Genomic DNA, 27,884 nt, shown 5'->3' on the forward strand with positions numbered 1-27,884 from the left:
GCGTCGGGGAGAGGTCGGCAGGTTACTCGGCAGGGGATACGGCGGAAGGGTGTCCGGACATGAGGATTCCGGGGCCTCTCAATTGAGTTTGCGTACCCCGGTCTGTCGGTGGAACACTCGCAGTGGGTTCATCGAGACTTTGGAATGATGTCTGTCCTCGTGCACGCGAGTGAGTCATCGACACGACCTCAGGCCAATGAGACAACGGGAACGTGGGCTTGGCGACCTGTGCGAAGTCTCTGGACCTCGGGTGGGCGATGGAGAGGAATGGCGAGACAAGAGGGATCAGGCGATACACCTTCGGAGGACCGGCCACCTGGATGCCAGCTGCCAGCTGCTGCCTGTCAGCTCCCCACGGGGGGTTCAGCGCCGGCAAGCACGGCCCCACAACGGTCCGCCCATAGCCTACAGCCCACCTGCGTGTGCGATTCGCCAAGACATCCCCCCTCCACTTTGAGCCACAGCCTGGTGCAGTTTCGAGACCAGGGATCCTGAATGGCCAGGACAGCCAAGCGAACATGCTGTCAGATGGCTCGGTGCAACGACGCTCTTCTCACGCCGTCTGCGCGCTTTTGCAGACAGACTGCGACATGGACACCCGGCCCTGGCTGACTTCTGCCTGGGCCCCTCAGCGCCTCGACGCCACTGCCCCATGCCCCGGGCCTCTCGTCGCCTCTCCAGGCGTCGCGGGGTGTCAGGATTCCAGGGCTGGGTCAGGACCGGACACGATCATGGCCCTGAACACTCAGGATCTCGTGAGCACCTCCACTTCGAGAGCTCGACCTCGGCAGGCGCGGTAGGAGGACCAAGCGCGAAACATCTTTCTTCCACTCTGAACGTGCTCCTGCTCTCTTGCTCTCGATTCCTCATCGTCGTACTCGCATACTCAAGCGCAGCTCGTGCTCAGCCAAACGCAACAGGCACCGAAAGTAGCGAGTCGGAATCCTAGGCGCCTACAGGACAGATCCTTATCCTAAGGTCCTTTGGTACCTCTGCTCTCCGCTTGCGCTCGCTTTTCAGCACCAGTTGTTTCTCCCGGCTCTGAATCGTGAATCACAAGACCTCTCGTACCTCTCCGTCCCACCTCTTCGGCAACAGGCGCATCAGACCTGCGCCCCGTCACCCACGCCACAACCGTACCCGTACGCCCAGCCGTAACCTCTACAACCCCGCAAGCCCGAACACCCAGACAGCCCGGTCGTCGGCAAGACGGCAAGACGGCCCATCGCATTCACGACATCCGTACCTCACCCCCAACCCAGCGCTCAGCCCTCGGCTTCTACCTGTGATTGCCCAGCTGCCGCACTCTAAACGTTAAAGGGGCCAGTCGCTCCGAAACCGTGATTTCCGCTCCTCCAGCTTCCTTGCCCTCCCACTTTCCTAAGCTTCCAGGCCTTCCATCGCCGCCTGACTTGCATACTACTTAACCCACCACACATCACCTCACGCTCTTTCCTTTTTCGCTCGGCCTACCACCCACCCACACCAGCTCACCTTTTCTTCTTCACCACTTGCACTTGATCTGTCCTCGACTCCCTTCTTCGACATCACAACAACAGCACCGTCAAAGAACGCAGGACACTTGTGCCGCTCGCAGATTGTTTCTTCCCTCCGCCTCCCCTTCCCCCACCCCTTGTTGACTTTTCTCCCCTCCGCCAGCCGACACCATGGCGACCATCGTCAGGCATGGCCCGGGGTCCTCCCACAGCTTTGAGGACCGCCGGAGTCTCGAGAAGTCCTCCCAGGACAACCAGTTCGACTACACCGCTCCCGATGCCCTTCCCGAGCCCGACCCGCGCGCTCTCAAGTGGGCCATCCTCAAGCTCGACATGATCTTCCTTCCTGCCGTCACCATGGTCTACTTCCTGTCCTTCCTTGACGTGAGTTAGGATTATTGGCGACGCAACTGACATATAACAGCGAAGTAACATCGGTAACGCGAAGCCGGCTGGTCTCATGGAGGACCTCAAACTCACAAACCACCAGTACTCGATCGCGCTCACTGTCACCTATGTTCCTTACATCGTCGCCGAGCTTCCCCTTACCCTGCTTATCCGCAAGGTCGGCCCTAACATCTTGCTCCCCGTCCTCATGATCTGTTGGGGTCTCGTCACCACCTTCCAGGGTTTCGTCCACAACTACGCCGGTCTTCTCGCTGCTCGTTTCTTCCTCGGTGCCGCTGAGGGAGCTATCCTTCCTGTACGTTAATCGCTCAGCTGTTCGTCTGATCGTATAGCTAACAATCAGTGTTGCATGACCTACCTGTCCACGTTCTACCGCCGCCAGGACCTCGCTAAGAGGACTGCGTTCCTGTTCTGTGCCACCTCGCTCGCCGGTGCTTTCTCCGGTCTGCTCGCTGCCGCCATCGTCCAGATGGAGGGCCTGGGCGGCAAGCGTGGCTGGGCTTGGATCTTCATCATGTGAGTTCGGCTCGATTGTTGGGACGTAGACGAAGGGCGGCAGGGGCAAGGGCGCGTGGAGGCTCGGGTGGTGTGGCGTTGTGGCAGTGTGTCACAATTTTGCGAGGCACAACTGGGGCTGGGCGTTTCGGGCTCTGCCTAGTCCCAACTTTTGGGCCATACCCGACAGCCTCCGGCCCTGCATGCCCATTGTGGGCACCGTTGCCTGCGCCGAAATCCATGACAAGCCTTATTGTACACATGCTGACCTCCACAGCGAGGGCGCGTTCACCGTCGTCTACGGCGCCGTCTCGTTCTTCCTCCTTCCCCGCGACCCGAGCAGCGTCTTCTACCTCCGCACCGACCAGACGCAGGCTCTGCTCGCCGCGCTCGACCGTGACCGCCCCCCTGCTGAGAACCATGAACAGCTCAAGGCCTCCTCGGTCCTTGGTGCCCTCACCGCTCCCCAGGTCTGGCTCGTCGGCGCCCAGCTCTTCGCTTCGGGTACTGCTCTCTTCTCGATGGCCTACTTCTCGCCCACCATCGTCCAGGGTCTCGGCTACAAGGGTACCGCGATTCAGCTCTACTCTGTGCCTCCTTACGCCGTCTCTGCCGTGCTCTCGCTCTTCGTCTGTTTCTGGTCTGACAAGACGCGCCACCGTGGCGGTTTCGTCATTTTCTCGGCTGTCCTCCAGCTGATCGGTTACGCGCTCTACCTCTCCTTCAAGGACAAGCACGTGCGCTACTGCTCGCTCTTCTTCCAGGTCATGGGAGCGTACGTCAGTGCGCCGCTGCTCTCGACGTGGATGCCGAACAACCTGGCGCCCTTCTACCGCCGTGTCACGGGCATTGTCTGGGGTTTCATCGTCACCAACTGTGGTGGTATTCTCTCCACCTGGCTGTTCCCGACGACCGAGGCGCCCGACTACCGCAAGGCGACCAGCATCCTGCTCGGCCTCTCGTGCTCCATGATGGTCATGGCGTGTCTCAACATGGCCTACCTTGGCGCCATGAACAAGCGCCGCAAGCAGCGCGGAGGCTTCGATCTCGCCAACGGCGCCATGGACGACGCCGCCACCCTCGGCGACCGCTCTGTCCACTACAAGTACATTCTTTAAGCCCCGTTTTCGAGCCGAGGGCCGGAGGCTCGAGGCAACAGAAGACGTGGACGTAGAGGAGAATCGCGAGAAGAGAGAGAGAAGAGTCGGCGCCGGTTGTTTTTTCCCTTTGTTTTCCCTGTTTCCACACACTCCATCACACCGTTCTTAATCCATATAAATAGTTAAAACAAACCACACGCAAATTTTTAGCCAAATCTAGGTCGTATCGTAAGTTGGAGAAAGGGAGGGCTTTGAAAGAGCAGCCGGAGTCGAGGGTGGTTTCTTGATGATTGATGAGTAGTGAGATTGTATATAGTCACGACACGATAAAGTAGTTCTCAATGTCTCCATGGGTTTTATTCTTGCCGGTTCTCGTCTCTGTAGAGGGGCAGTTAATGCAAGTGGTTCTCCCAGAAATGTCCAAGCGAAGCAGATGTGAGCTGACCATGGTGCAATCCGTGAGCTTCTCACTGCGTGGAGGGATTCTCCCGAGTCCAATGTGTACATCTTCTTACATCTCTGCAATCCCTCGTCATCCTTCTGTCACTTCCTACAATCTACGCCGTTTTATCCACATTTTAGCCTCACAGGAAGAGCTTCTACTTGAGGTGAGCGACCTTGTCGCCACCAACCGGTACCTCCGCCGAGTCCTTGAGGTCGTCCGCCTCCTCGCGGACGTGCTCCCGCTCCAGGCTCCCCTGGGGCGGATACCTCTCCTTGAGGCCAAACTCATCCACTAGCTCGCGCAGCTGCGGCCAGAGCTCGTCGCTCGTGCTCCCACTCAGACTGTGCAGGGCCTCGGGGTACTCGTTCGCGAAGTACTCGAGGAGCGGGGCCGTCGATTTGTAGAACGACGCCAGGCGCTTCGAGAACACCTCGGGCGTGTCGTCTGGCCGCTTGCTGAGCGGCTCGCCCGTCTCGTCGTCCTTGCCTGGCACCTTGGGCGGGTTGAAGTCGTCGTTGTACACGCGGCCACTTGGGAGGTGAACCCAGCGGGCTGGGGTTAGCTATGTGAGAGAATGACAAAGCTTGCACAGAACTCCCTTCTCGTCCTCTCCGGTCTGCTTCACGAACCAAGGAGCGGTAGTCAGACAGTGCTAGGTTGATACAGGAGCTGCACAAGATAGGCGGGGAGGGTGAAAGGAAGGGAGCTCAATTCGGCCCCTCGCACTCACCAGCAATCCGGCTCATGATCACGCTGTCCGGGACATTGAGGTGCACGACCATGTTGAGCGGCCTTCCAGCCTTGCCAAGCTCGGCAGAGAGCAGCTTGCCTTGCTCGAGCGTGCGCGGGAATCCGTCCAGAATCCACGACTTGCCCCGGTGTCGCTCCAGCTCCTTCTTCACGATCTCGAGCATGAGCTCGTCGGAGACGAGGCCTGAGGTCAGCTTACAACTCAAACCGCCACAGCGTTGCGTCAAAGAATAGCGAGGGGAAGTGTGAGGCCGGAACGCGTGAAGGGGAAAGGAAGGCGGGAAGCAGCACAGAAGGCGCGCCGATCTGACGATCAACGTCGATCAAATCGACACGCCATTGTTGCGCTACACACAAGTGCGCTGGAAGGTCTTCCCTCTGGTGACCTAAGATGGAAGGTCTGCCCCACTTGAAGTGAGGGTGGGATGGGGGTATCACCCCCTTGGCAGTGAGGGCAGCACGGAAGCCCCACCACGTCCTGCTCGCGACTCACCTCCGGAAGCAACGACCTTCTCGGCCTCCTTGCCCACTTCTGACCCGGCAGCAATCTCGTGTCGAAGCACATCGCCGGTAGAGATGAAGTCGATGTCGTAGTTCTCGACGAGACGGGAGGATAACGTGCCCTGCGTGGTTAGCTAATGAGCTTCGAGACGTAGCAGCCATGTTCAACACTCCCTCACCACAGCCTACTGCTGGGCAGGACGCAACGGCGTTGAAGCTGCGTCCTGACCATCAAAGAAGAAGTGGTCGGGCAACCTCAAGGGCCGCGGGCAAAGGCACGCCGCCGCGTTCAATGCGCGTCTGAAATGGATGGCGCCAGGTTGGCTTGCACCTGAGCGCACAGAGGACTGGACTCACCTTGCCAGCACCAGGCTTGCCAAACATGAGCATACGGAGCGTGTCGCCGCCAGCCTTGGGGCGGGGCTTGCCGACGGCCTTCTCGCGGGCGAGGTCCATGACGCGCGCAATCTCGTCCTCGGGGGTGCGCCTCGTGCTGCTGGCTGAGAAGGCGCGGTGCGCGTTGAACGCGAGCCGGAGTGTCGGCGCTTGGGGGCGAAGGACGGAGAGCATGGTGTGTGTCAAGGGGGGATGAGGGAGTGTGCAGAGGAAAGGAAGGAGGGAAGGAGGAGGTCTACGCCAGCCAAACTCAAAGTCACGTACGCCCCCAATGGTGCTTGGTCGCTTCGGACTGACGGTACGCCGGAGCGGACGCTGGGCCGCGCAGCCGGACCGTGACGTCGCTGAAACCTCGGAAGGCGCTCCATATCTTAGCCGATTCGGACAGACCTTGCCTCTGTGACCCTAAACGTGCCCCAGAAGTTACCACGTGACCTACTCCTCACGTGACCCACTACACACGGAGATCTATGCATAGTCCTCACCACGCGACACTTCAATGCGATTTTTCGTTTGCGAGGAAATTACTGCAACCCCGCCTGCTAGAGGACGATCTCAACGACCACTGGAGGCCACACCTGCTTCCACCCATATTCGCCCCCTCTTACCAACTACGACTATCAACATGAGCGGACGCGGTGGATTCTCGCGAGGCGGCGGCGGCGGTCGTGGTGGCTTCCGTGGTAAGTCTTGCTCTCAGTCTGCCGATGGCTGGGCTGTCACCAATCCTGCTCTTGCGCTCGAGGCACCCATCACTACATGAGCATCTAAGCTGACGTACTAGGAGGCCGCGGCGGCGGTCGCGGCGGCTTCACGCAAGGCCCGCCCGACACTGTTCTCGAGGTTGGCTCGTTCAAGCACCCGGTCGAGTCCGAGATGCTGTGCTCGCTCACGATGCCGGAGAAGGTGCCCTACTTCAACGCGCCGATCTACCTGAGCAACAAGACGCAGATCGGCAAGGTCGACGAGATCCTCGGCCCCATCAACGAGGTCTTCTTCACCGTCAAGATGGAGGCGGGCATGAACGCCGACTCGTTCAAGAAGGACGACAAGGTCTACATCGGCGGCGACAAGCTGCTCCCCCTCGACCGCTTCCTCCCCAAGCCTAAGGTTGCCGGACCCAAGGTCAAGAAGCCTGCCGGCGCTGGCCGTGGCGGTGCCCGTGGTGGACGTGGCGGCGCGCGCGGTGGTGGCCGTGGTGGATTCGGAGGACGCGGAGGCGGCCGTGGTGGCTCCAGCTTTGGCGGTCGTGGAGGCGGCCGCGGAGGCGGCTTCGGTGGCCGTGGTGGCGGTCGCGGAGGCGGCTTCTCGCGCGGCGGTGGCCGGGGCGGTTACTAGGCGCGGTGTAGATTATGTATTGTATACCCGACTGCGCTGACCAGAGCGACCACCAAGCCAGGCGGACTGTCACGAAGTTGACGCCGGCGTTGGTGGGCAGAACTGACCCATCTGACCCATCTGACCCATAATTTGACCCGCTCTGCAGCCACACTCGACTGGCAGCTCCGCGAGACATTCACTATGGCACAATATACATTTGGTTTTGTCACATGGAGGAGTAGACAGTGCGTCTATGGGCGTGGTGGGGATGATGGAGGACAGCTTCTCCTTTGATTTTCTTCAGCGCGAGTAAGACGTCGATCTCCTCGCAATTAGACTCTTCTTGATCGCTTCACTTCTGAATCGTCTTCGTCGCCTTCATCACCTTCAGCTCCGAGATTTATGGTACAGATTGACACACGCCTGCCTCTTCTTCTTTCCTACATACAGTTGGCTTGGGTCTCATCCACTTCGTAGGGAAGGTCGTCTCCCTACAGGCCGACCTCCCACTTCTCGCGGTCCTGTTCGGCCATGCGGAGCGCAGTGTTGAGCTCCTCGACGCCAGCAGCACCCATTCCGCCGTCGTCCTGGCCAGCACGGGGGAGGGAGAGGAGAGCGCGCGCAAGGCCCTCGTGGCTGAGCCCGTCCTGGAAGGAGCCGAGGCCGCCGACCTCGACCTCGGAGAGCGAGAAGCCCTCCATGTCGTACTGCATGAGGTTGTCCTGAATGTCGACCTGATCGACCTGGTCCATCTGCTGAACAGCAGCGCCGGGAGCCTTATCGACGCCAATCGTGCTCTGTTGCACGGGCTGGGGCCCAAACTGCTGCTGCTGGGCGTGGGCCTGCACAGCCTGAGCCTGGGCCTGCGCCTGCGCCTGCTGCTCGTTGGTGGGTGCGGCGTCTGCGGATGAGGTCGCCTCGCCAGACTTGGGCGTCGCGCTCTCCCCGCTCTCGGGCTCCTTGGACGAGTTGGCGCCCCGCTTCCGGTTGCCGCGCGGGTTCTTGGGTGGCTTAAAGTCCTTGATCGGGCCGCGCAACTTGCGGAACCGGTTGTAGATATCGGGGTACTTGACCTTGAGGGTAAGGGCGAGCGCAGGGGGCTTGTCGGGGTCCACGTTGTGCGGGTCCTGCGCGATCTGCGCGAGGTACGCGCTCTTCTCCTCCTCAGTCATCATGAGCGAGCGGCGAATCGCATCCGTATCCTTGCCCGCCTCAATCTGGGCCACCAGCCATTCGTCGATAACCTTTGGCAGGCGGCCGGACTCGAGCTCATCGTCGGCATAGGCGTCGTGTCCCTCGTGCTTCCAGAAGTAGGAGACCTTGCACTCTCCATCCTCCATCTCGGTCAGGACGATGCGCGCAGGGCAGTCGCACTTGACGCTCTTCTTCGTATTCAGGCGCAGCTTCTCGCGCGGCAGCGTCGTGCTGTGCTTCGCCTCGTAGCGCCCTGCATGGTGACACGTAAAGGTAACCTTCTCCTTGATCGAAGACGTGCGGTTGCGCCGACGGCGCTTCAACGGCGGTGCAGTAGCGGCCTCGCTGGGCGGAAGGGAGGCAAGCATCTTCTCGTGAGCCTTGACACGGGCGCGAAGGCGCTCCTCGGCACGCTTCTGCGGTGTCGTCGTTCGCCGCTGCACGAAGTGGCACCACGACGACTCGCCCTCGAACCAGACGTCGAACTCGGCGCGATTGGTGAACGCGAGCATCTCAGGATGCGGGGTCTGGCCCTCGGTGCGGATCGGGCGTGAGAATGGCGCAAACTGCGCTTCGGCGGCGCGCACGTGCAAGTGAGACGGTTGGGATGGACCAGCCTGCGCCTGCTGCGGTTCCGGCTTCAGATCCAGCATTTCCCCAGGAGGGGGACCGACAGGGCCGTCCATCTGTGCGTTGATGCCGTCGTTCATGCCGTGGACGTTGCCATGAACGTCCATGACTGAGCCGCCCATGACGTTGAGGTTTGCGTTGACGCCGTCGACGCCGCCAGGCTGCGGCTGGTGGTCACCGACCTGGGGGACAGACTGGGACTGGACATTGTGGACACCCTGGACTAGCATCTCATGCTGCTGGGCTGCGGCAACGACGGCAGCGGCAGCGAGCTCGTCATCAAACTTGCCATCCTTGAAGAAGTCGGGGTGGAGCGCGGGGTCGATGAGCGAGTCGTCGACCTGCACCTGGACCCCGGCGAGATTGAGCGGAGGGGGGCCGTGATGGCCCTGGTCGTCGGCGGAGGCCATGACGGAGTGGTCGCGGGGGTTACAGGGGGGGGAGGAAAAAGGAATTGGTGAAGTGAGTCGCCAGTGGCGACAACAAACGGGAAGGGTTAAAAACACGATGCCAGCGGCGTCCGTTGTCAGCCTCACCCAGGGTCACCAGACTCGCACCACCACGTGTATCTCCCTTGTCAGCCTCACACGCCGGTGATTACGGTGCTTGCCACCAGATCGCCATGGCGCATCCTTTCTCTGACGTTGTGCGCAGCGGTACGAACCTCCGCGCCCTCCGCCCTCCACAACGCCCATGGAATGCTTGTGAATCCGCACTCAATGGAGTTCCGCTGCGCCGCAGGAGCACTCTCGGACTTGCCCCTCCAAACCTCGGTCATGACGTGCCGACGCAAGTGGCGAACAGTACGCGGTGAGACGAGATCGTGTGAAACCTCTATGCACTCATCTGTATGCCGTCATGTCCAAGAACCGAGTTGCTTCTGACGGAGCGGCGAGCAGACGAACGCCGTTTGCCTCCTTGCGCAGAGCTATGCAGTATGCAATCGAATGTGGTTGGCGCAACTTGCCTTCCCCGCGCCAGGCTACATGTGAGAGCTAAAAGAAGCACTGCTTGCCGATCGTGGCGCAGGAGAAAGCGATCACTCCCCCTCCGGGCACCAGTGGGCGAAGCAGCCGTCGACTGACGTGTGTGTGCAGCTCGTACGTGGAGAGCACTCAGCTTGATCGAGTAAATACATTGTTCTGAGCTAGATGGAAGCTCGGCTATGCTACAGCTGACGAGGTCTGCGAACCTCCAAAGTTACACAAGCTCATCACCCTCCGCGTAGACGTCGGCCCAAGTTTTGCCTTTGCCGCCTTTGACGAAATGGTGGTGATAGGTGCTGAGCAGTCAGTTAAGCGTCCCCCGTTCATGAACTCACGAAGTGTCGCGGATACCACTCATACCCGCAATGCTGGCCATGTTCATACTGCAGTCAGTAGAGATACAGCTGGAGAAACTCACTATCCGGACCTGGTGTGTGCGACTCCGCCCTTGGTCTGCGGCGCCGGCGCAGCCCAAGGAGAACGGCACCAGACGCAGGTAGAAGATGTGCCCCTGCTCTTCTGACAGTTAGTGGAAGACCAAATATCATACCCACTGCAGATGAAGACCACATCCTAAAACACTCGTCGTGGAGAGCTGGTAGTTGTTAGTAGCAGGCAACACAGTGACAACGTACGCTTCCCACAACCGCCGACAGAGATATCGAACACCAGCCTTCCAGACTCGAAGTCCTCCCTCGTCATTTCTTCGAAGCAGCTACGCTGTTAGCGTTGGAAGGTCGTTTTGTACTCACATAGGACAGTCATCACCAATCGTTGTCAGACGTCGACCTCCTGGGCCGGCCTCGTCCACCAGCTCGCCTTCAGACACCATCTTTCTGACATCTGACTGCGCCGTCGGCTCCTCATCGTCGTCAGCACCACTGGTAGCCTTGCGGAAAGCCTTCTGCACGGCTTCCGAGGCGAGTGCATCAGTGGATGTAGGTGCGGAGGCGTAGATGGAAGCAAGCTCGTCAGGCTGCGGTTAGTATGCAATGGAGCGGCGAACATACGAGCAAGGCTTTCTGGAACCACAAGTCGGAAGTCTGCGGCACTTTGAGAACCTTCAAGCTGGACGATCAGTAATCGTTCACAACTCGGGACTCACAATATGAAGAGGATGTGCTTGCATGGGGAATTGCCCTTCAAGTTGTCCGGACAGTCACATGAGGGTTTCGTGCCCATTTCGATAGTCTGAGGGAGATCAGAGATCATTTCTCGTCTGAACGCACGTAGATGTTGCCAGTCGAACCGAGCATGTTGAACGTCTCGCGGATGCTCCCAGACGAGGAGTCCACGCCAGAGCGGTGGACCATGAACTTTGGTTAGCTCGGTCGTTGTAAAACTCCTACCATGCGCTGCGAAAGGACCCTCTCCACTTGCACGTCAGCAATAAACGCAATGCAGGCTTACTCCTGTCCACCACTGTCTTGGGGCATCTGCATGTCAGCTCCAGGTATAGGGGTTGTGACGCACGATTTGCGATAGCGAGCTTCTCTCTTTGGTGGAGGAGGTTCCTTCGACTCATCTTCATCCCTGCGCTTGCGCTTACGGGACTTGGTTGGGGACGGCTCTGCTTTGATTTCTACCTCGAGTTCGGTGAACTCTTGCTTGATCGTGCTTGACGAGGTTGCCGGTACCTCGGAGAGGGAGGGGCTGAGGGATGCCTCCCTTTTGACGATGGAGGTCTTGCGGGTACTTCTTCTCATTATGTTGCGGATGAGCAAGCGAATGGTGGCAAGAGACGAAGAAAGCCAGAAAGACGAGTCCGTAGTGAGAACTTAGGACGGCTGAAACCGGTTGATTGTACTGATAGCCGCTTCCCCGTGGGGTAGTTCGCCGCTGGGTGGCAAACGATGTCTTGCGGCAGGAGGATTCCGCTTACTGGTTCGGGGGTCAAGGTCATCAGCGTCTCGAAGTCCCGGGGGTCAAGGTCATCAGCGTCTCGAAGAGCACATCCATCCATTTCACTATGCTGGTGGATGATGCAGTGGGGTGAGCTCTGAGGCCGACCGCTCGACAGACGAGACAAAGTGCGCAGCTGGTGTTGTGACGAAGGCGATGTCGCGGATGCTGATCCTTTCGCCCCATCGCTCTGACCTACAGCACGCGAAACAATGACACACGCACGCACACAACTGAGTGTCGTGGAGACGGAGAGAGCATTGATGAAATATTGATTCGTCTGCAACCTCTTCCATCTGCATTAGCATCAACAACCATGGACGATGTCGACTTTGTGCACACGCCGGGTCACCACCCTTTGTTGCCCATCCCCAAGGAGCTCAACGTCCGTCCTCCCCGAGCCAACGCCCACGCAGCCGAAATCCTGAAGCAGATGATGGCAGATGCGCCCGTCGCTGAGGACCAGGTCCTCGACCTATCAGCTGGAATCGAGAAGTCGCCGGAGGACGCAACGGTGCTCCTTCCTCTCTCCACTGTCGGCAGCCCGGCAAAGCAGACCGCCTCTTTACCCCGCACGCCCGATGAGACGCCTGGCAGCCCAGACGAGACTGAAATTATCAAGGCCGTTTTGCCATCAGTACGTTGTGGACCTCTGTGCTGCTAACGGAAGCCCGCTTCGACGCCTGAAGCGTCTGGTACCTCCACGCCGGCACAGGAGGAGGAGGACAACCTCTCGAACGGTTGCGACCTCCCCATTCCCAAGCCCGGAAAGGGTTACGTTCCAAAGGTGGACTTGAGCTCGGGTCTCTCTTCTCTGTCACCTCAGCATCCTACCCGTGTGTGGAATAGCCTCCTGCACGCTTGTCGCCCAGAGCATCAGCCCACGGTCAAGTGGCAGTACATCAACCGTCAAAGTGAGTCATACTGACCGCTGACCCCACTGACGTCAAGAGGGCTACCTGGCAGAGATGACTGTGACTCTGCCTCCAGAGCATCCCATTGTCAAAACTCTGGCCAGGAAACAGCTCCCCCTTGACAATAATTCTGCCGAGTACAAAGATGCGCTGCGTCGACTCGGAGGCGAGAAACGTTGGAAAGGGCAGACTAGGCGACTCAAGGTGAGCAGAATTGCAGTGTCCTCACTGACCTTCCAGGCAGAGGCTCAAAACGACGCAGTTCGTCAATGTATCGCCGACAACGGTCTTCTCTGGGTCAACTATGAGGTAATGAGCACCGTCGATCCCGGGACTTACCTCGGTGAGCAGGCCGCTCGCCTCCGTGGAGGGAGGCCCCTGCTCACCGTCCCGGTCCAACCATCCCAGCACGCGTCCAAGCGTCCCATGGACGATGGACACACAGGTGCGAGGAGCGTTAAGCCCAAGCTCAGCATTACTACGGCCTCCACCTTGAAGGTCACCGAAGACGCCGCGAGTTCCGGAAACGGCCATGCCGGAGGTACGTGCGCCGCCGGGTCGTGGAGCCTACCACCGAAGGTATCAAACGAACTCTGGTCGAGACTTCTGGTAGCTGACGGAGCGTTTCCAAGCTAACCATAGATCTTGAGAGACTTCAGCCGATGAGCACTGAGACCGGGCAGGTAGACTGGCAGCAGCAGTTGTCTTGTGAGCGCGGAAGGATCAAAGCATTGCTGACGCCAGCGTTCTGCATTGAGGCAGGAATGCCAGTCCCGAAGTACTACCAGCGCATCGAGAGACAGCAGGGTGTTTCCACCATGTTCTTTGGCCAGGTCACCGTTGAACACGACCACTTTGAGTCAGAGTAAGTCCCCGTGGCGCTAAAACAACCGTGGGTCACACGAGCTCACTCCGCCAGCAAGGGCTTCGTCAAGTTGCGTGAGGCTCGTCAAGAGGTCGCCCGCCTCGTCTTTTGCGAGCACTTCGGCCAGGAGCCTGCTGCCTAGTCACCGCCTCGGGCCTGTACATCGCCCCATCATGCATGCAACCTGTGATTTTAGGTGTGAAAGCAGTGCTGTAGCTGCGGGTTGCCATAGCCGCCACCGTATCCGGTAGAGTGGAGGTGCCTGATTGGTGACGCATGCGCACGGTGCTCTTAGCTACCACCTGGTAGAAGTCAGCGGGATGGACTTGACATCATCTCCACAATCACAACATCCACCACACCGACATGTCAGCCACGGATGTCCTCACCGAGGCGGCCACTCCGACAGAGATAGCGACAAGCGTAGCAAGTACGCTCGAGGCGCTGGCGACCGCAGTCACAGCAGCGGCTACCGCCCGATGAGGCTCAAAATGTGACCTTACCCCTGGGGTTAGATGGCAGCGATGTGACGCAGAGCACTGGAAATTACGTCGTCGTGAGTACTTCGGAGAGGTTGACAGACGTTTTTCATGCGTTTGTGGGCTCCGATGCCGGCAGCCCACACACGCCTGATAGGCGTCTCGGTGGTCTCGAGCCGGCTGGTCCATGCGGCGCTGACACGCAGAACACGATTATCGGCCTGCTGATCGTCCTCGGGGCATCGGTGCTTAACGCATTCGGATTGAACCTCACCAAGCTCGACCATTTGCAGAACTCAGCGATCCCGAAAGCTCAGCGGAAGAAGGAGTACCTGCGACCACTATGGCTGGGCGGCATGGGAATTTACATTCTGTCTCAGGTGCTGGGCTCGCCGCTTGCCCTCCGCTACCTGCGACCAGACTGGGTTGCGCCATTGGGAGCGAGCTCGCTGATCTTCAACTTTGTGTTTGCGTACTTCCTTGTGGGAACGCGTGAGTTGCTGTGTGAAAGGCTGACATAGCTGACCTCGCAGCCGTGACTACGTCGGACATCCGGGGAACAGCGCTAATTGTGCTGGGCGTGATCCTCATTCTCGTCTTCTCGAGTATCAACCACGGCCTGCGCGACTCGCTCTCAATAGACGAGCTGTCGGCGCTTTGGCGTCGACCGAGCTGGCTGTCGTATTTCTTCTTCCTGACGGCTGCTACTTTCGGCGTGTACCTGATTTCAGACGTCCTAGCGAAAGTGTCCAAGAACCGGGCGAGCCTCGACTCGCTGCCCTCGCCCGAGCTCCCGACCACACGTTTCGGGCGCGCGTCTCCCGGTGCCAACGGATCCGCCATCGCTGAGTACTGGGGCAAGGGCAAGTGGATCTTCAAGTACGCTCGCGGCACATTCCAGCACTACGAGAATATCATCCTGCGACACATGGAGGCCATGCTCAGCCGCACTTCTGAGAGTCGTGTGCAGTGGTTCGAGGGCATTGGCTGGGCTGTTTGCGGTGGAAGTCTCGCTGGCCTCTGTATCATCTTCACCAAGGCCGTCGTCAAGATCACCTGGCTTCCTGGACACCCGGTGAGTTTCAGCTACCATACTCCTATTTGAAGCTGACGACCAGCTCCTCCACTTCGTCTCCATAATCACAATCCTGTTCCTCATCATCACGGCTGTCTCGCAGATTGTCTGTCTGAACAGAGCCCTCGTGTGCGCCGACACGGTGACGGTTGTCCCGCTCTTCTACGCCGGCTACACCGTGTTCGGTGCTATCAACGCCCTGATCTTCTACGACCAGACAGGCGCGTACGCGACGTGGACGCTCGTCTGCGTCTTCCTCTCCATTGCAGTGCTCATCAGCGGAGTGGTGAGTTTTTTGCCTTGCATCTGAAACTGACATCCAGGTGCTCCTGTCCACGAAGCGTACTGACGATGACCAAGCCGCCCAAGGGCCGCAAACAACGACGACCGTCGACGCAGACCCCGCCGTGCGGTTGCACCCGCGCCAGCCTACCGATGGCGGTGAGAATGGCGGCGTGCTCTGGACAGTCGGCGAGGATGAGGACGAGAGCGACGACGAGGACAAGAAGGACGGCCCTGGTGTTGGAGGCACTAACACCGAGGGCGAGCGCGGTGGCCTGCTCCTTGTCCACGACGAGGATGAGCGCCTGCACAGCCCCGCGCGGCGAGCATCTAGGCGATTGGAGGACGAGGAGGAGGCAGAGTTCGGGCCGTTCGCGTCGCCGATGCGTTCTCCCCGTTCTCTGCAATGAACGGTTCCACGAGCCCGCATCAAACATCTTACACTACAACCATATAATAACAAACCCAATACGACCACACGACTCTTGTGACCCAGAGCCGCACCGCACATAGCCATAGATAGAGTGCATTTGTCATGTTGTATGAAGTGAGAGAATGGTGCAACACGATAATCGAGGATGCCAAGATGCTGCTAGAGAGGAGAGGGGGGTATGCTACGTTGGGGTGTTAGATTAAGCCTGGGTGGGGGTGGTCTCGATGGACTGGACCTCCTCCGGGGCCTCGAGGCCGTAAGCCTCGTTGACGGCGTCGAACCATCCGGGGCCGGCGAGGTCCTCAATGGCGCCGCGCTCAATGACGACCCAAGAGTACTTGAGGACGTCGTAGACGAGGAGGTCGTCGGTCGAGAGAACCTCGATGCCGGGGACGTTGCGGGTGACGCGCCAGAGGTTGGCGACGCCCTCGGCCTCGCGCATGGGCGAGTGGACGAAGAGGATGTTCAGGCCGTCCTTGGGTCCGAAGCGCTTCGTGGCTGATGTCAGTTAATGTTGTCGATTACGAAACTCACTGGCATCGTCGGCGAGAGCCTTGACAGCCTCGTACGTGCCGGGCCAGTTGCCCTCCGCGACATCCTCAACAACACGGAGGAAGCCGTCGTTCAGCTTGGCGCTGAGCGCGGTGCGCAGGCCAAGAGCGCGGACCTTGCGGGGAAGGTCCTGCGACCAGTCACGGGGCTTCAGCTCAAAGATCGGCGCTCCTCCACGACCTGCATGTCAGCTCATTCGCGGCCCTTCGGGTAGCTAAGACATACGGGTACCACTGCTTGCGTCTCCAACACGGGCCTTTCCGGATCCCTTCTGCTGCCTGAGTTTCCGTCCGGAATAAGCGACCGTCGAACGGTTCTTCGTGCTCTGGTTACCCTTACGGAGGTTCGCAAGGTACCAGACGACATTGCGGTGGAGGATGTCGCGTCGGAGGGGAAGGTTGAAGACGTGGGAGGGGAGGGGGAGGGTCTCGCCGCTGCCCTCGGTCGGGTTCGCAGAGGTGAGGGACGAGACGGGGTGCTCAATAGGCGAGTAGAAGTCGGTAGGGACCTCGTGGAGGCGGACTACAGTTAGCGATGGGTAGGGCAATGACTTCGCGTGACAAAGCCGCAAAGACGCCTCGATCATAGCCGCCGATCACAACAGCAGAGTGTGCGCCTGTTGTTCTTCGATGCCATTGAGCAATCTTTGACGGCGACCTGCTCTGAGACGCCAAGGCTATTATACTTACCACCACGAGAGGCAACAATCTGCCTGGGAGTCGGCCGCGATCCGAGGTCGACGAACGAGACGTTCGCAGGAAGGTGAGCGGTGAGGTCGTTTGCGGCGGCGATGTCCTCGGCATGAGCGGCGGGCTGCTTCTCCGAAGACTCGGGGGCCGGGGGGACCTCAGTCGCGAAAGCGCGAGCCGCTACTCGTGACGATCCGACAAGCGGAGTAAGGATCGGGCGGCGGAGAGCCTGCGGAACATTAGCACACCTCGGACTTCGAAATAACCGCGCGCATGCAGTCGATTTTGGCGCTGGAAAAAAGAAGCAGCATAGCCGCAGCTGCACCAATCCTCCTCAGTACGCGTTTACTTACCTGGAGACACCTGGCGGCCTGCATGACGGTTCGGCTTGCTGGTGATAGGTCCTTGAACCGACTTCCGGAAGTCAAAGAGACTGAACTTTCCACTCCCTCACGGAGCCACGGAATCAAATCCGACCGTCTCCGGTGGAGGTCAGTCACTACGGTGGAGGAGCTCAACTATTCAGCACAAGTTCACGTACTCACTTCATGCATGGATGCTTTGCTGGTTGTCAATGTACATGCGGAAAAGGGCAGCGATGCGTTCAGATGCCCTTAACTTTATCTAACACAGTTGCTGCACCGCGACTGAAGAGAGAGAAGTCCCCTGTGACTTTGTAGCTCGCCGCCTCCTAACTCTGATCCCTAACTCTTGCACTTTGCGAGACGTAGAGATTCGGCGCTCACCTGGACAGTTGCGTCCTCATGGTAGCATGTTTTGCGATGCTGACTTCCGGGACTACTTTTCAGGCTTTACAAGAGCGGGGAAAAGCATCCAAGTATCACTGTATGAGCGCAGAGTTCCAGGAGAGTGTGCGGAGCAATGCACGCAATACCAAGTGGCCTCCAACCTGTTTGGCGGTTGTAGCTACATCGCTTCCTCGCCTAGCCCTGGCAACTCGTGCTTGCAGCCTGCCAGTAGGCCAGCAGGCAGTAGGTGGCTGGCCGTAGGGTTAACGAACAAGGCAACGAGGAAAGATCAGTGACCGTGGTGTGCAGAGCCTTCTCAACCGGACGTCGTCCCGACTCGAGCACGTGGCCAAAGGAGTAAAGGTGATTGTAGCCAGACATACACTCAGTTACAAAGTTGTACAGTGAAGACGCATCATGCATGCATGGATGCGAACAATCAAGTTGGAAAAAGGCATGAAAAAACGGAGGTGTGCAGCGCGAGTCCCGCGAGTGTCGGCGATATGCCACGTGGCAAGTGCCACGCACCCTTTTCGATTTCTGCTCGCGTATCGCCGACAGCCCAGAGTTCGCAGGTCGGTGGGTGTGGGTTGAACATGGCGAACGGGCAGCTTTGGTCGTCTCTCCACCGCAAGATCGTGAGTAGCGAGCTGCTGAGCTGCCCGACCACTGTGCTGACCATCGCGCTCTCGACGTCGACACCGCTACGCCCGTTTACGCTCTGCTGTTACCCGCTTTCCCCGACCGAATCGATTGGATCGTTGTCCTGCTCTCGAAACTTGAACGGCGAAATTCGGATCTTGTGCAACTTTTGCTGGAACCGATTGTTGAACTTGGAATTGGACGCTGGATCTTCACGGTTTGCGAATATTTACGGTCTCCTTTGCTTCATTGCTCTTTCTCTCGACTCGTGCGCACTCTCAACTACAGAAAAATGTCGGCCGTCCAGACCTTCGGCAAGAAGAAGGTGCGTCATTTTGGGAATGAACCATCAGACGAAGGAATCTGTTGCTGACGCTGCTTCTTATCTCTGCGCGATCGCCGCCTCTCGAAACGCTCAATTCTCTCGCAATCAACTTGTGCTGGATATTTGGAACACGAATTGCTGGAACTTGCTGCAACTCCACACTCGCAACTTTTCACGACATCGCTTCTGATCCTTGCACCGTCGATTCTTCACCAACAGACTGCTACCGCAGTGGCCCACGTCACCCCCGGCCGCGGCCAGGTCCGCCTTAACGGCTCCCCCATCTCGCTCGTCGAGCCGTGAGTGTCCAACAGGACGCGAAGGGAAGAGGATTACGGATGCTGGATTGGGTACCAGGCGCGCGGAGAGCAACGGAGAGATTGGCGTCAAGTTGTCCATCCGAGCTCATCATGTGGAGCGACCTCCTGCTCTCCGTCGCTTGGCTTGTGCGGTCCGCCAGACGTTTCCTGGATATCTTCGCATCTCAGTTGCCGGAAGGAAAGCTGACCAGAACAGTTCCACCCTCCGTTACAAGGTCTACGAGCCCATCCTTGTCGTCGGTTCTGACAAGTTCGCCAACATCGACGTCCGTCTCCGCGTCAAGGGTGGTGGCCACGTCTCGCAGCTCTACGCCATCCGCCAGGCTATCGCCAAGGGACTCGTCGCTTTCTACGCCAAGAACGAGGACGCCGCTTCCGCTCTTGAGCTGAAGAAGACCTACATTGCCTACGACCGTACCCTCCTGGTCGCCGACCCCCGTCGCTGCGAGCCCAAGAAGTTCGGTGGTCGTGGTGCCCGTGCTCGTCGCCAGAAGTCTTACCGTTAAACACCTCGCTTTGGTCTCGGTCGGTCGCCGAGACAATGGCTGCTTGTTGGACTTGGTTTGCAGAGGTCGCTACCAAGTTCCAGTGGGCAGTTGGTGTTCGTTAGCATTGGGATATGTATATCATGACCTTGCCTCCGGAACATTCTCTCGCACAGGTCACTAACCCCTTTCGTTCTGCCGTTTCCCGCGTGTTGCCCCCGGCATTGATGCAGCCCTACGCAATACATGATCTGCGGAAGAGATATTAGCAGCTGTCAATAAGCAGCTGTAAGCAGGAAAAGGCCGATAGTGTGATACTAGAGCGACCGAGCTCGCGTTTCCGCGCCGCTGGCCATTTCGCCTGACCCAACAACGCAAGGCAGTGGAGGACTTCACTCAAATCTAATGTGGCTCGTAGGCCCGGTGCCCAAAGAAGCAGCGTTTGCAAGGAGGGTTCCATAGCGAGGTGCAGTGTTTCCCACGTCCTCTCGCGCTGCCTGCCCGCAGTTGCCACTGCGCCTGATTAACAAGTATGGGCACATGCGCATTGTCTATCTCTGGGTGGATGATTTTTATCCTCGGCCCAGGGAACGACGGAATCGAGAGAGCCAGGAACCGCAGGTAGTAAACCATTGTCTGCAGAAGACCCTGTGTTCATCCGCACTTGTCCTATCCATGCAATCTCCATCTCTGTCCATCATATGTGTTGGCATTGCACCTTTTGTCTGTTCATCACTCGCCGCGCTTGATACAAATACCGCAGAGGCAACTACGGGTCGCCTTAGTCGTCACTCAAAATCCCAGACAAGACATCGCATCAGTGGAGAGCGGAGATCGGTCGAGATTCCGTCGCCCGTTCCTGTAGAACGACTGACCATACGACGAGACAAACAACGATCCAATCGATATCCCTCCCATCCCCCACCAAAGCTATCCTCCGCATCCACCCTCGCATCCGCTTCGGCGTACTCGAGCACGATTCCACCGCTCCGAGGCTTGAAGGTCAACCGATCTCCTCCCACCACGCCGTATCCTCCGATCGAGGTTCCCGTCGACCGCTTCCTCGGACCATTCGCAGGGCACTTTACATTCGCCCAGTGCTTTCGTGAAGGGAACGACATGCCGCCGAGGCGGTCTTCTGCGACTCCTCGCTCAAAGCGAGCCTCGCAGCAAGAGTGAGTAAAGGCGGTGGACACCGTGGGCATGCCTCACGCATAATAGTCACGTCTCAATAGGCAAGAGATGAGAGCGATGCTGACACGGCGATGTTGTTTCACATGTTCATGTTCGCTTGAAACCTTCTTTATTATCTATCTCGCTTCATTACTCGCCACTGCCGAACTATTAATGCGACAGCGCGAGCATCCTCGGACTCAGCAACACGAGTGTCAAGTGAGTTCGGAACGGATTGGGCAATGTTGTGGCTTGCACACGAGCCACCGACGTCGAGGAGCTAGCCGACGCACATACACCGGACACGTCCTGGACGCTGTGACAGTGGAAAAGCGGGGCTCGTTGGCTGCCCAGACTGCAAATCGCTCTCGTACTCCATGGCTAACCTCAGCAGCGTTGCCGCCGCCTTCACCGCCGCCCAGAACGGAAACGCAACTCCCAAAGCTGTCTCCCACCGCGCTCTCTCGCCCATGCCCGAACCGAGCCGGGCACTGTCACCTCCTGAGCGCATTCTTCACGACAACAGAGCTTTATCGCCTGTAACCTACCACTTACATCCGCCTCCCGAGGACCTCGACCTCTTAAACGCCTCCGGTGACTACTCCTCCTTTTCGTCCTTAGGCAATTCGTCGGGCGACTACAGCTACGCAAAGGAGGACATGTTGGTCAACCAACAGAGGAGCGCGACCTCTCGCCGGCAACCTAGGAGAAACAAGGCCCTCGAAGATGAAATGGCCTACCGACCGGCGGAGGACGAGGGCGTTGCTTCCGACTCCTCGGGCGCGGGCGGCGAAGGCGTAGTTCGTTCTGGAGCTCTGGACGGGCGGTCTGCGACTCGAGGAAAGCGCAAGACGAAGGGAGAAGGGTACCTGGGTGATGGCTTAGGTATTCGACCGACCATGACCCGGCCAACAGTCCGAAGGGGGACCCGTCGTGAGCTTGACATCACCGAGGAAGAGCAGTCCATCAACATGTCTCACTCGCCATCGGTCATGTCACGACGCTCACAACGCCTTTCTGTTTCTCCCGCGCCAATTAATCACCCTTTTACCTCTCCAGGAGTCGCTTATCAGGACCCCCAGATGGGCCGCGCTTCCCGAGGGCCCAGCGCCGGACGAACGGCGGCGACAAATGTGACTGGGCGGGTAGCTGGAAGCCTCGCCTACCTTGTCAAGCTCGGCTCCTCGTTCATCCTGTTCATCGTGAACTTGCCCAGGAACCTGATGCGCAAGGCCCGCCGGGGAGGAAACGGCGCCCTCGCTGTTGCAGGACTTGTGCTCTGTGTTGGCTTACTGCTCGCCGCCCGAGAGCTTTCGGGCAACCTGTTCAAGTCCACATACCGATCGCCGGTCGCGCCCCCTTCCAACATCGATGAGCTCATCGCGCGTCTCACGTCACTGGAGACCGCTCTCGCCCGCGCGTCCTCAACCGCTTCCGAAGATCTCACAGCTGCTCAGGAGGCGCAGCGTGTGCTTATGAAGCGCATTCACGAGCTCGAAGCTCGACAACACCAGGAGGATGCGAACGGAATGGAGACCCGGGCAGGAGTAGTGGATGTACAGGACTCTGTCAAGCAACTCAAGGTTGAGGTTAACGAGCTCCAATCTCGAGTCAGCAAGCATGATCAGAAATTCGCGAATGTCGACTCTGAGATCGAGGCAGTGAAGGGCAAGATCGCCACTGTGGAGGAGGAAGTCCGTCGCCAGCTTTCCGAAGGACACCTCCGCGACATCATGCTCCACATCATGCCTGCCAAAACTCCAATGGTCGATGGAAACATCCCTCCGTCAGTCTGGGCTGCTCTGAAGAAGGTGTTCGTTGGGTCCGACGCCGTTGACGAGAAGATCCGCAAGCACCTTGCTGGCATTCAGTCCCCGGATTCGAAGTGGGCCCTTGAGCATCACCAGGAGGAACTCAACAAGTGGCTGCTCAAGGCTGGTCACTCGCTTGGGTACGACAAGGCCGCCATCATTAACGGCATCGAAGGTGAGGTCCACGCTCTGCAGAAGGAGCTTCAGGAGATCCGCCGCGATGCCCGCAATGTCAACTCCGGAAAGCCGGTCGCACAGCCCGCTGTCACGTTCAAGTCGTCAAAGGGCGAGGACGTTACACAGGCTCTGCACGCCATTGTCGACGCTGCCCTGCTCAAGTACTCCAAGGACATGCTGGCAATGGCCGACTACGCTCTTCTTAGTGCCGGAGCTCGTGTAATTCCAGCGGGAACGTCTGAGACCCTGGTTCTGAAGCGGCCCTCCGTCGTCGGCAAGGTTCTTCGTGGCGACCGAGCCATTACCGGCCGACCTCCGACGACTGCTCTCGAAACGGATACAGCTGTAGGTTCTTGCTGGCCCTTCGAAGGCAGCACTGGTACGCTCGGCATCAGCCTTGCCCGCCCTGTCAATGTCAAGGCGGTCACTGTCGAGCATGCCGCGAAGGAGCTGGCACTCGATGTGAGCTCGGCCCCCCGAGACGTCGAAGTGGTGAGTTTTGCTTGTTTGGGCCGTGAACTAACCAACAGTGGGCTTCCGTCGAAGGCGAAGAGAACCAAGACAAAGTCAAACGATGGTTTGAGCAGCGAGAGGCTGATGGTTGGGTCGAGGAGTAAGTGCAGAGCCTTCGTTGGCAGATAATGTCTAGAGCTGATGCTAACAAACAGTGAGGGCGCTGCGTTCAAGGAGACGCCAGACCGCATTCGCCTTTCCCGCTTTACTTACGACCCCATGGGACCGTCGCCCGTCCAGACCTTCCCAGTGGTTCCCGAGATCATCAAGATGGGCATCCCTGTCTCTGATGTTGTGTTTGCCTTCAACTCGAATTGGGGCGGCAACCTGACGTGTATCTATAGGGTGAGTACTGATATCTTGGAGCAGCGGCGTGCTCCACGCAGGCGACAGTGTTGGTCGTCGCTAACGAACAGGTGCGAGTGCATGGAGAACCCGTCGCTTAAACCGCGATAGAACAAGAAAACGCGTTGGCTTTCATGACGCGTCGCAGAGGATGGCATAGCTCTGGGGACGAGCGTGTACCTTGTGGGCCTTAGAGAAGATGAAGGCATCCTATCATGTTGTTGGTTGTTGGCCTTGCTTGGATCGATCATAATCATGTGCATTAGATGGCGTCGGTGGTGTACGAGTGTCTACGCTTTCATTCACACTTCTTAGTTGGATTCTATATTCCTTCCTTTCTCTCCATATCAATGCCGTTCTATCTACCACGAACGTATATGCAATTACGACTTGCCAGAGCATCCCAAGATCGGTCTCTTGGCTAGCTGGATGAGGAAGCGAGCAGTGACCTCAGTGGACAAGTCCTCCAACCCGGATGGTGGTTCATCAGTTTTGGGTTTCCGAGATACTTACGTACTGTTGACGTTAACACACGTCCGTAGCGTGATATAGTGTGAACAGGCTAGGAATCAAGATGGACCGTGACAAGATTAAGGAGCAGAGTGTTCCTTTCGTTCTCGTGATAGCGTGATGAATTGCCGTTGGACTTTCGTGATCATTTCAATGCTGGGACGTCCCTTGATCCTTACTGAGGATGAATGTGTTGCAGACCTAAGACGTGAGAGCACCCCACCCAAAGAAGCTGAACGAGGTGGGTCCAACGGGGTTCAGTGGGTCGAGGGATTACTACCGAAAAGTATGTCCGAAACAAGCTCTGCAGGCTGAAGGCGCAGAGAGGGAAGCAGCACTGAGCACCGGGAGGTCTCTTGAGGACGGGAGCGAGTCCTTACGTACAACATCCAAGACACTCCAGGACGGGTCGGACCCATTCAGACGCGACAAATTACAGCATGCCATCCCCCGCATGCCCACCGTATGGGACACCTGAACGTCAAGCTGCTCGGAGCTCGGCCCGAGTCCTCGACCGGCAGCTCGGCACGCCGCAGAGGACAATCCCATCACACATGCGTTTGCACAACTGCTCAGCGGTGGGTCAAAGGTGGACCCGGCGTGGTCGAATCACCGTCCACGCTGGTGAATGGGGGATGATCGTCGGCTTCAACAGTTTTGCAGCGCGGGGTGGCAGCACAGGGTGGCGGATCTCTGATCACTGAGTAGGTTGTGATACAGATGAAAGTCGGGCCTGCATTGTGTTAGACGGATTGCATTCAGTAGTTCTCGGAGGCAGACGGAGATGGGGCGGCTGTGAGACGAACGCCGGAGTCAAGTGGTGTAGGCCGGGGCATCTTGGTAGACCCCGCGGGTGTTAGGAGAATTATGCAAAACTACGCTTGGCCCAAGTCGCACTCTAGGGCACCCTGTCGTCCGGTGTATGCCTGTTAAGCTTGCCAAACTAGCACATGTAGGACATTGTGGCAGCTGCCCAGTCCCTCACGACGACTTTCAATCGATTGTTTGGGAATTCAGCACAAGCGCCTCATGACAAGCTTGATGTCAATGCTTCTGTCCCTCTTGGCAATGCAGAATGAGACAACACCCACTTCAGAGGCAGCGGAAGCTCTTGATGTGCGTATCAACTCGATGGTAGACACGCAGAGATACTTTGCACACAGTGACAGACTTACGACGACTGATGACGGCCACCTACGATGCCCCGGGTCACTGCGCCTTGTTCCAGTTAAGCTTATAGAAGCGGTTCTCACGAGATCGTCGCCCATGTCGGCATGGTCAGTACCGGGGAATGTGAACCAAGTATGCGCGATGCAGTGTAACCGTACCAAGGGGTCTTACGAGACGTGCGATGCTGGAACCTCCTTCCCGTCTTGCAACAGCAGGTGGAGAGCAGAGCGCTCCAACGATGCCACGAAACTTAGTTACGTTGCACTGACCAAGTGTGCACAGATCAGACCGGGACGATTTCGAGAAGAGAACAGGGGTAAACCGAGGACTAATCCTGGAAACCCCGCTCAAGCAAGTCGGCATAACGTTACATTGAGACATTGAGACCCACACAGCAAGATGGTGAACCTTGTCGTTACACTCTGGAACAAGGCTCCGGCCCCTTATCCTGGGTTTTCTTGTGTGGTATCTGCCTCGCAACCTCTGGAGTCCCCAGATACCCACCGGAACGCTCGGAACTTGGGTGACATGCCGAGATGTCCCAGTCACAAGGACTTATGCTATCTTGACACGGACGTGGATACCCACAGAGGAGGACGACGATCATCCAGAGCTTCTTCTTCCACTTTGGGCATGGCCAGGGGGCCCGTGTGCGCCTGTTCGCCATCTTGTCTGTTCCTCTTCTCCACATGGTGCAGGCGCTCGTATCGCTTCAGTCACACCTGCAGGCACGGAAACTGCAACCATTCATTGTGCCCGAGGATCCTTCTGTCCCTCTCTGCCCTTCCTTCCTTTCTCCCTATCAGCGCTTCGCATCTCGGTTATCGCTGTTGCCCACCCCCAAACGTTGCAAGCTAGTTGGATGCTTTGAGTGGAGCGTCGCTGGAGTAACTGATGAATCCAGGTCAATTATGGCTTGATGTCTTCCACGGCAGCCAGGGTGAGCACAGTGAACCCGCCAGGGTAGGCCGAAGCCACCCCATCCGCCTGAGCCGTCGTTGCTCGAGCTGAGGCCCCGAAATGCACTTTTGATAGCGTATGAAACTACTGAAACACACGCCCAGTCACAGGTCGAGTCTTTGCAGTGGCGCTGCAGGGCGCTGGTGGCGGCCTTGGCTGAGCGCCATCGTCCTCCCGAGGCCCGAGAGGGGCCCTCGCCTGACGGTGATCCACACAGCCACTTGATCATCGCCGGCCCTAACTGCGCCTTTCGATGTCTAAGGTGCTTGGGAAGCTTAACAAAGCTTAACCTTGCACTCTGAGGGCAGCGATCTAACGGTCTAGAGCCCCGCGACACCCTTACGTTTGAAGCGTTCTGAGTGGTTTCCCGGATACTGGTATTTCCATCAGCGAATTCTGCATCTTCTGTGAGCCAATGCCAGGTTTGAGAGAGATTTGAGGGTGCAGTGATTCGAGCTACCGCTCAGACAAGGGACGGGCTTTGGAGGTGACACTGCTGCGACGTGGTGGGAGTGCCTCCCGTTCTTTCCCTTACCTGCGCTCAAAGAAGAGTTATATGCTGAGACAGCGCACGTGAAGCGTCCCGACAGCCGCATGAGTGCTGATCTCTCCGTAGGAAACGTCCGTGGGGATGTCCACAGACAGAGGCTCTCTCAAAGGGTCGCGGAACATTCTCACAGACGGGAAAAGAGGCAAGGGTGCACCTCGCGCTGCACGGAGCACGCGGTGACGGAGTACGTAGCTGTTGTTGCGAGCATGGGGCACGTCCAATACCTTGTGGGGACGAGACGTCGGGGAGCGGCAGGACTGCTGCGATGTGACAGGAATGTCGGGATGGAAAGGCCGTAGCACCCCAGGGGCGCGCGATTATCTCTGACAGGCACGTCAGGTGTCAGCGGGCATCGGAAGTTCGACCGCCGCCAGTGCACCGTTCAATTCTTAAAACGGGCTAAGATCTCGCAAGCAATGACATAACATTTGGATCCGGGCCTCCAAAGATATGACGGAGCTCTGGCGGCGCAGCTTGAGGAACGAGGCACATTTGGTGACCCATACGCAAGCTCACGCACATCAAAGATTTCACCCCCGGATGTGCCGTACGCAAGCCAGCTTCCCAGTCATGGCAATTCATGAAGGCTAGCTTCTGCTCGGTTGCAATTGTTAATTGCAGAGAAAGCCATCAAGGTTAACCACCGCTGAGGAATGAGAAAATGCAGAGATTTTCCAGTTATTCCGAAACTATGACCCGCTCGTCGTGGGCTTGGGAAACAACGGGTCCATGCGTCATGCGGACTGAATACTTCGGGCGGGAGAACCTAGTGTTCAATATGCACTTCGTGTTGTCCAACGAGCAGCCGGAAGGGTTTCTAGTCCGCAGTGGCCCCCGCCGAGGAGAGCCTTGTAATTACTGAATAGCGCCGCTCTTCTCGGCTCTCGGCGCCTTCATGCTGTCACGCATTCCGGCACCGGCCCAGGTGGTCAACGCTACGTCGGCCTCTCCATCGGTCGCTAGACTTGACTAGGTTTGATCACTGGTATCAAACTGGTAAATTCTCACACAATCAATCGCGATTAGCAGCGCGCGCTTACGAGTATATTCGCGCCAAGCCGCACTTGTCACACAGTATAACGTACATATCACTCTTGAGGTCGATGTCGCTTACGAACGGACGGAATGGCCGTATTGGTGCGACAGGCTGAGCACAATAACTGTGCCTCTGATGCCGCTACGGCAGCCCAAAAGCTCCAACCTCGTAATGAAACGAACACACAGGTCCTCCGGCCGGTAGCG

At 58.1% G+C, this 27,884-nt stretch overlaps 10 protein-coding genes across 10 annotated transcripts; 6 read left to right on the top strand and 4 right to left on the bottom strand.

Annotated features, from left to right (window-relative positions):
* Positions 1-1,667: 1,667 nt before the first annotated feature.
* On the top strand, positions 1,668-3,517 carry A1Q1_08116 (uncharacterized protein; the record flags this gene model as incomplete). Its single annotated transcript, XM_014326263.1, has 4 exons — positions 1,668-1,880; positions 1,921-2,199; positions 2,248-2,420; positions 2,677-3,517. 4 exons carry the CDS (start codon positions 1,668-1,670, stop codon positions 3,515-3,517), a joined length of 1,506 nt encoding a protein of 501 aa, XP_014181738.1.
* A 581-nt stretch (positions 3,518-4,098) lies between these two features.
* A1Q1_08117 (adenylate kinase) lies at positions 4,099-5,765 on the bottom strand (the record flags this gene model as incomplete). Its single annotated transcript, XM_014326264.1, has 4 exons — positions 4,099-4,496; positions 4,675-4,878; positions 5,188-5,317; positions 5,553-5,765. 4 exons carry the CDS (start codon positions 5,763-5,765, stop codon positions 4,099-4,101), a joined length of 945 nt encoding a protein of 314 aa, XP_014181739.1.
* Positions 5,766-6,090: 325 nt separating this feature from the next.
* A1Q1_08118 (small nucleolar RNP protein) lies at positions 6,091-7,060 on the top strand (the record flags this gene model as incomplete). The annotated part of the gene is made up of 3 exons (XM_014326265.1): positions 6,091-6,274; positions 6,376-6,716; positions 6,974-7,060. 3 exons carry the CDS (start codon positions 6,091-6,093, stop codon positions 7,058-7,060), a joined length of 612 nt encoding a protein of 203 aa, XP_014181740.1.
* A 342-nt stretch (positions 7,061-7,402) lies between these two features.
* On the bottom strand, positions 7,403-9,145 carry A1Q1_08119 (uncharacterized protein; the record flags this gene model as incomplete). Its single annotated transcript, XM_014326266.1, has 1 exon — positions 7,403-9,145. One exon carries the CDS (start codon positions 9,143-9,145, stop codon positions 7,403-7,405), a length of 1,743 nt encoding a protein of 580 aa, XP_014181741.1.
* Positions 9,146-9,935: 790 nt separating this feature from the next.
* A1Q1_08120 (uncharacterized protein) lies at positions 9,936-11,427 on the bottom strand (the record flags this gene model as incomplete). The annotated part of the gene is made up of 7 exons (XM_014326267.1): positions 9,936-10,017; positions 10,140-10,232; positions 10,276-10,425; positions 10,474-10,697; positions 10,951-11,037; positions 11,132-11,147; positions 11,195-11,427. 7 exons carry the CDS (start codon positions 11,425-11,427, stop codon positions 9,936-9,938), a joined length of 885 nt encoding a protein of 294 aa, XP_014181742.1.
* A 512-nt stretch (positions 11,428-11,939) lies between these two features.
* A1Q1_08121 (uncharacterized protein) lies at positions 11,940-13,544 on the top strand (the record flags this gene model as incomplete). The annotated part of the gene is made up of 5 exons (XM_014326268.1): positions 11,940-12,260; positions 12,339-12,537; positions 12,590-13,078; positions 13,180-13,402; positions 13,457-13,544. 5 exons carry the CDS (start codon positions 11,940-11,942, stop codon positions 13,542-13,544), a joined length of 1,320 nt encoding a protein of 439 aa, XP_014181743.1.
* Positions 13,545-13,768: 224 nt separating this feature from the next.
* A1Q1_08122 (uncharacterized protein) lies at positions 13,769-15,648 on the top strand (the record flags this gene model as incomplete). Its single annotated transcript, XM_014326269.1, has 5 exons — positions 13,769-13,832; positions 13,918-14,373; positions 14,415-14,956; positions 15,060-15,242; positions 15,298-15,648. The coding sequence occupies 5 exons, from the start codon at positions 13,769-13,771 to the stop codon at positions 15,646-15,648; spliced, it is 1,596 nt and encodes a 531-aa protein (XP_014181744.1).
* Positions 15,649-15,870: 222 nt separating this feature from the next.
* Positions 15,871-17,289, bottom strand: A1Q1_08123 (uncharacterized protein; the record flags this gene model as incomplete). Its single annotated transcript, XM_014326270.1, has 5 exons — positions 15,871-16,161; positions 16,231-16,403; positions 16,449-16,745; positions 16,913-17,141; positions 17,266-17,289. 5 exons carry the CDS (start codon positions 17,287-17,289, stop codon positions 15,871-15,873), a joined length of 1,014 nt encoding a protein of 337 aa, XP_014181745.1.
* A 1,306-nt stretch (positions 17,290-18,595) lies between these two features.
* On the top strand, positions 18,596-19,454 carry A1Q1_08124 (uncharacterized protein; the record flags this gene model as incomplete). The annotated part of the gene is made up of 3 exons (XM_014326271.1): positions 18,596-18,628; positions 18,848-18,927; positions 18,986-19,454. The coding sequence occupies 3 exons, from the start codon at positions 18,596-18,598 to the stop codon at positions 19,452-19,454; spliced, it is 582 nt and encodes a 193-aa protein (XP_014181746.1).
* A 1,529-nt stretch (positions 19,455-20,983) lies between these two features.
* A1Q1_08125 (uncharacterized protein) lies at positions 20,984-23,553 on the top strand (the record flags this gene model as incomplete). The annotated part of the gene is made up of 4 exons (XM_014326272.1): positions 20,984-23,056; positions 23,125-23,207; positions 23,263-23,452; positions 23,494-23,553. 4 exons carry the CDS (start codon positions 20,984-20,986, stop codon positions 23,551-23,553), a joined length of 2,406 nt encoding a protein of 801 aa, XP_014181747.1.
* Between the last annotated feature and the right edge of the window lie 4,331 nt (positions 23,554-27,884).

Source organism: Trichosporon asahii (genome assembly GCF_000293215.1).
Source record: "Trichosporon asahii var. asahii CBS 2479 unplaced genomic scaffold scaffold00018, whole genome shotgun sequence".
NCBI lineage: Eukaryota > Fungi > Basidiomycota > Tremellomycetes > Trichosporonales > Trichosporonaceae > Trichosporon > Trichosporon asahii.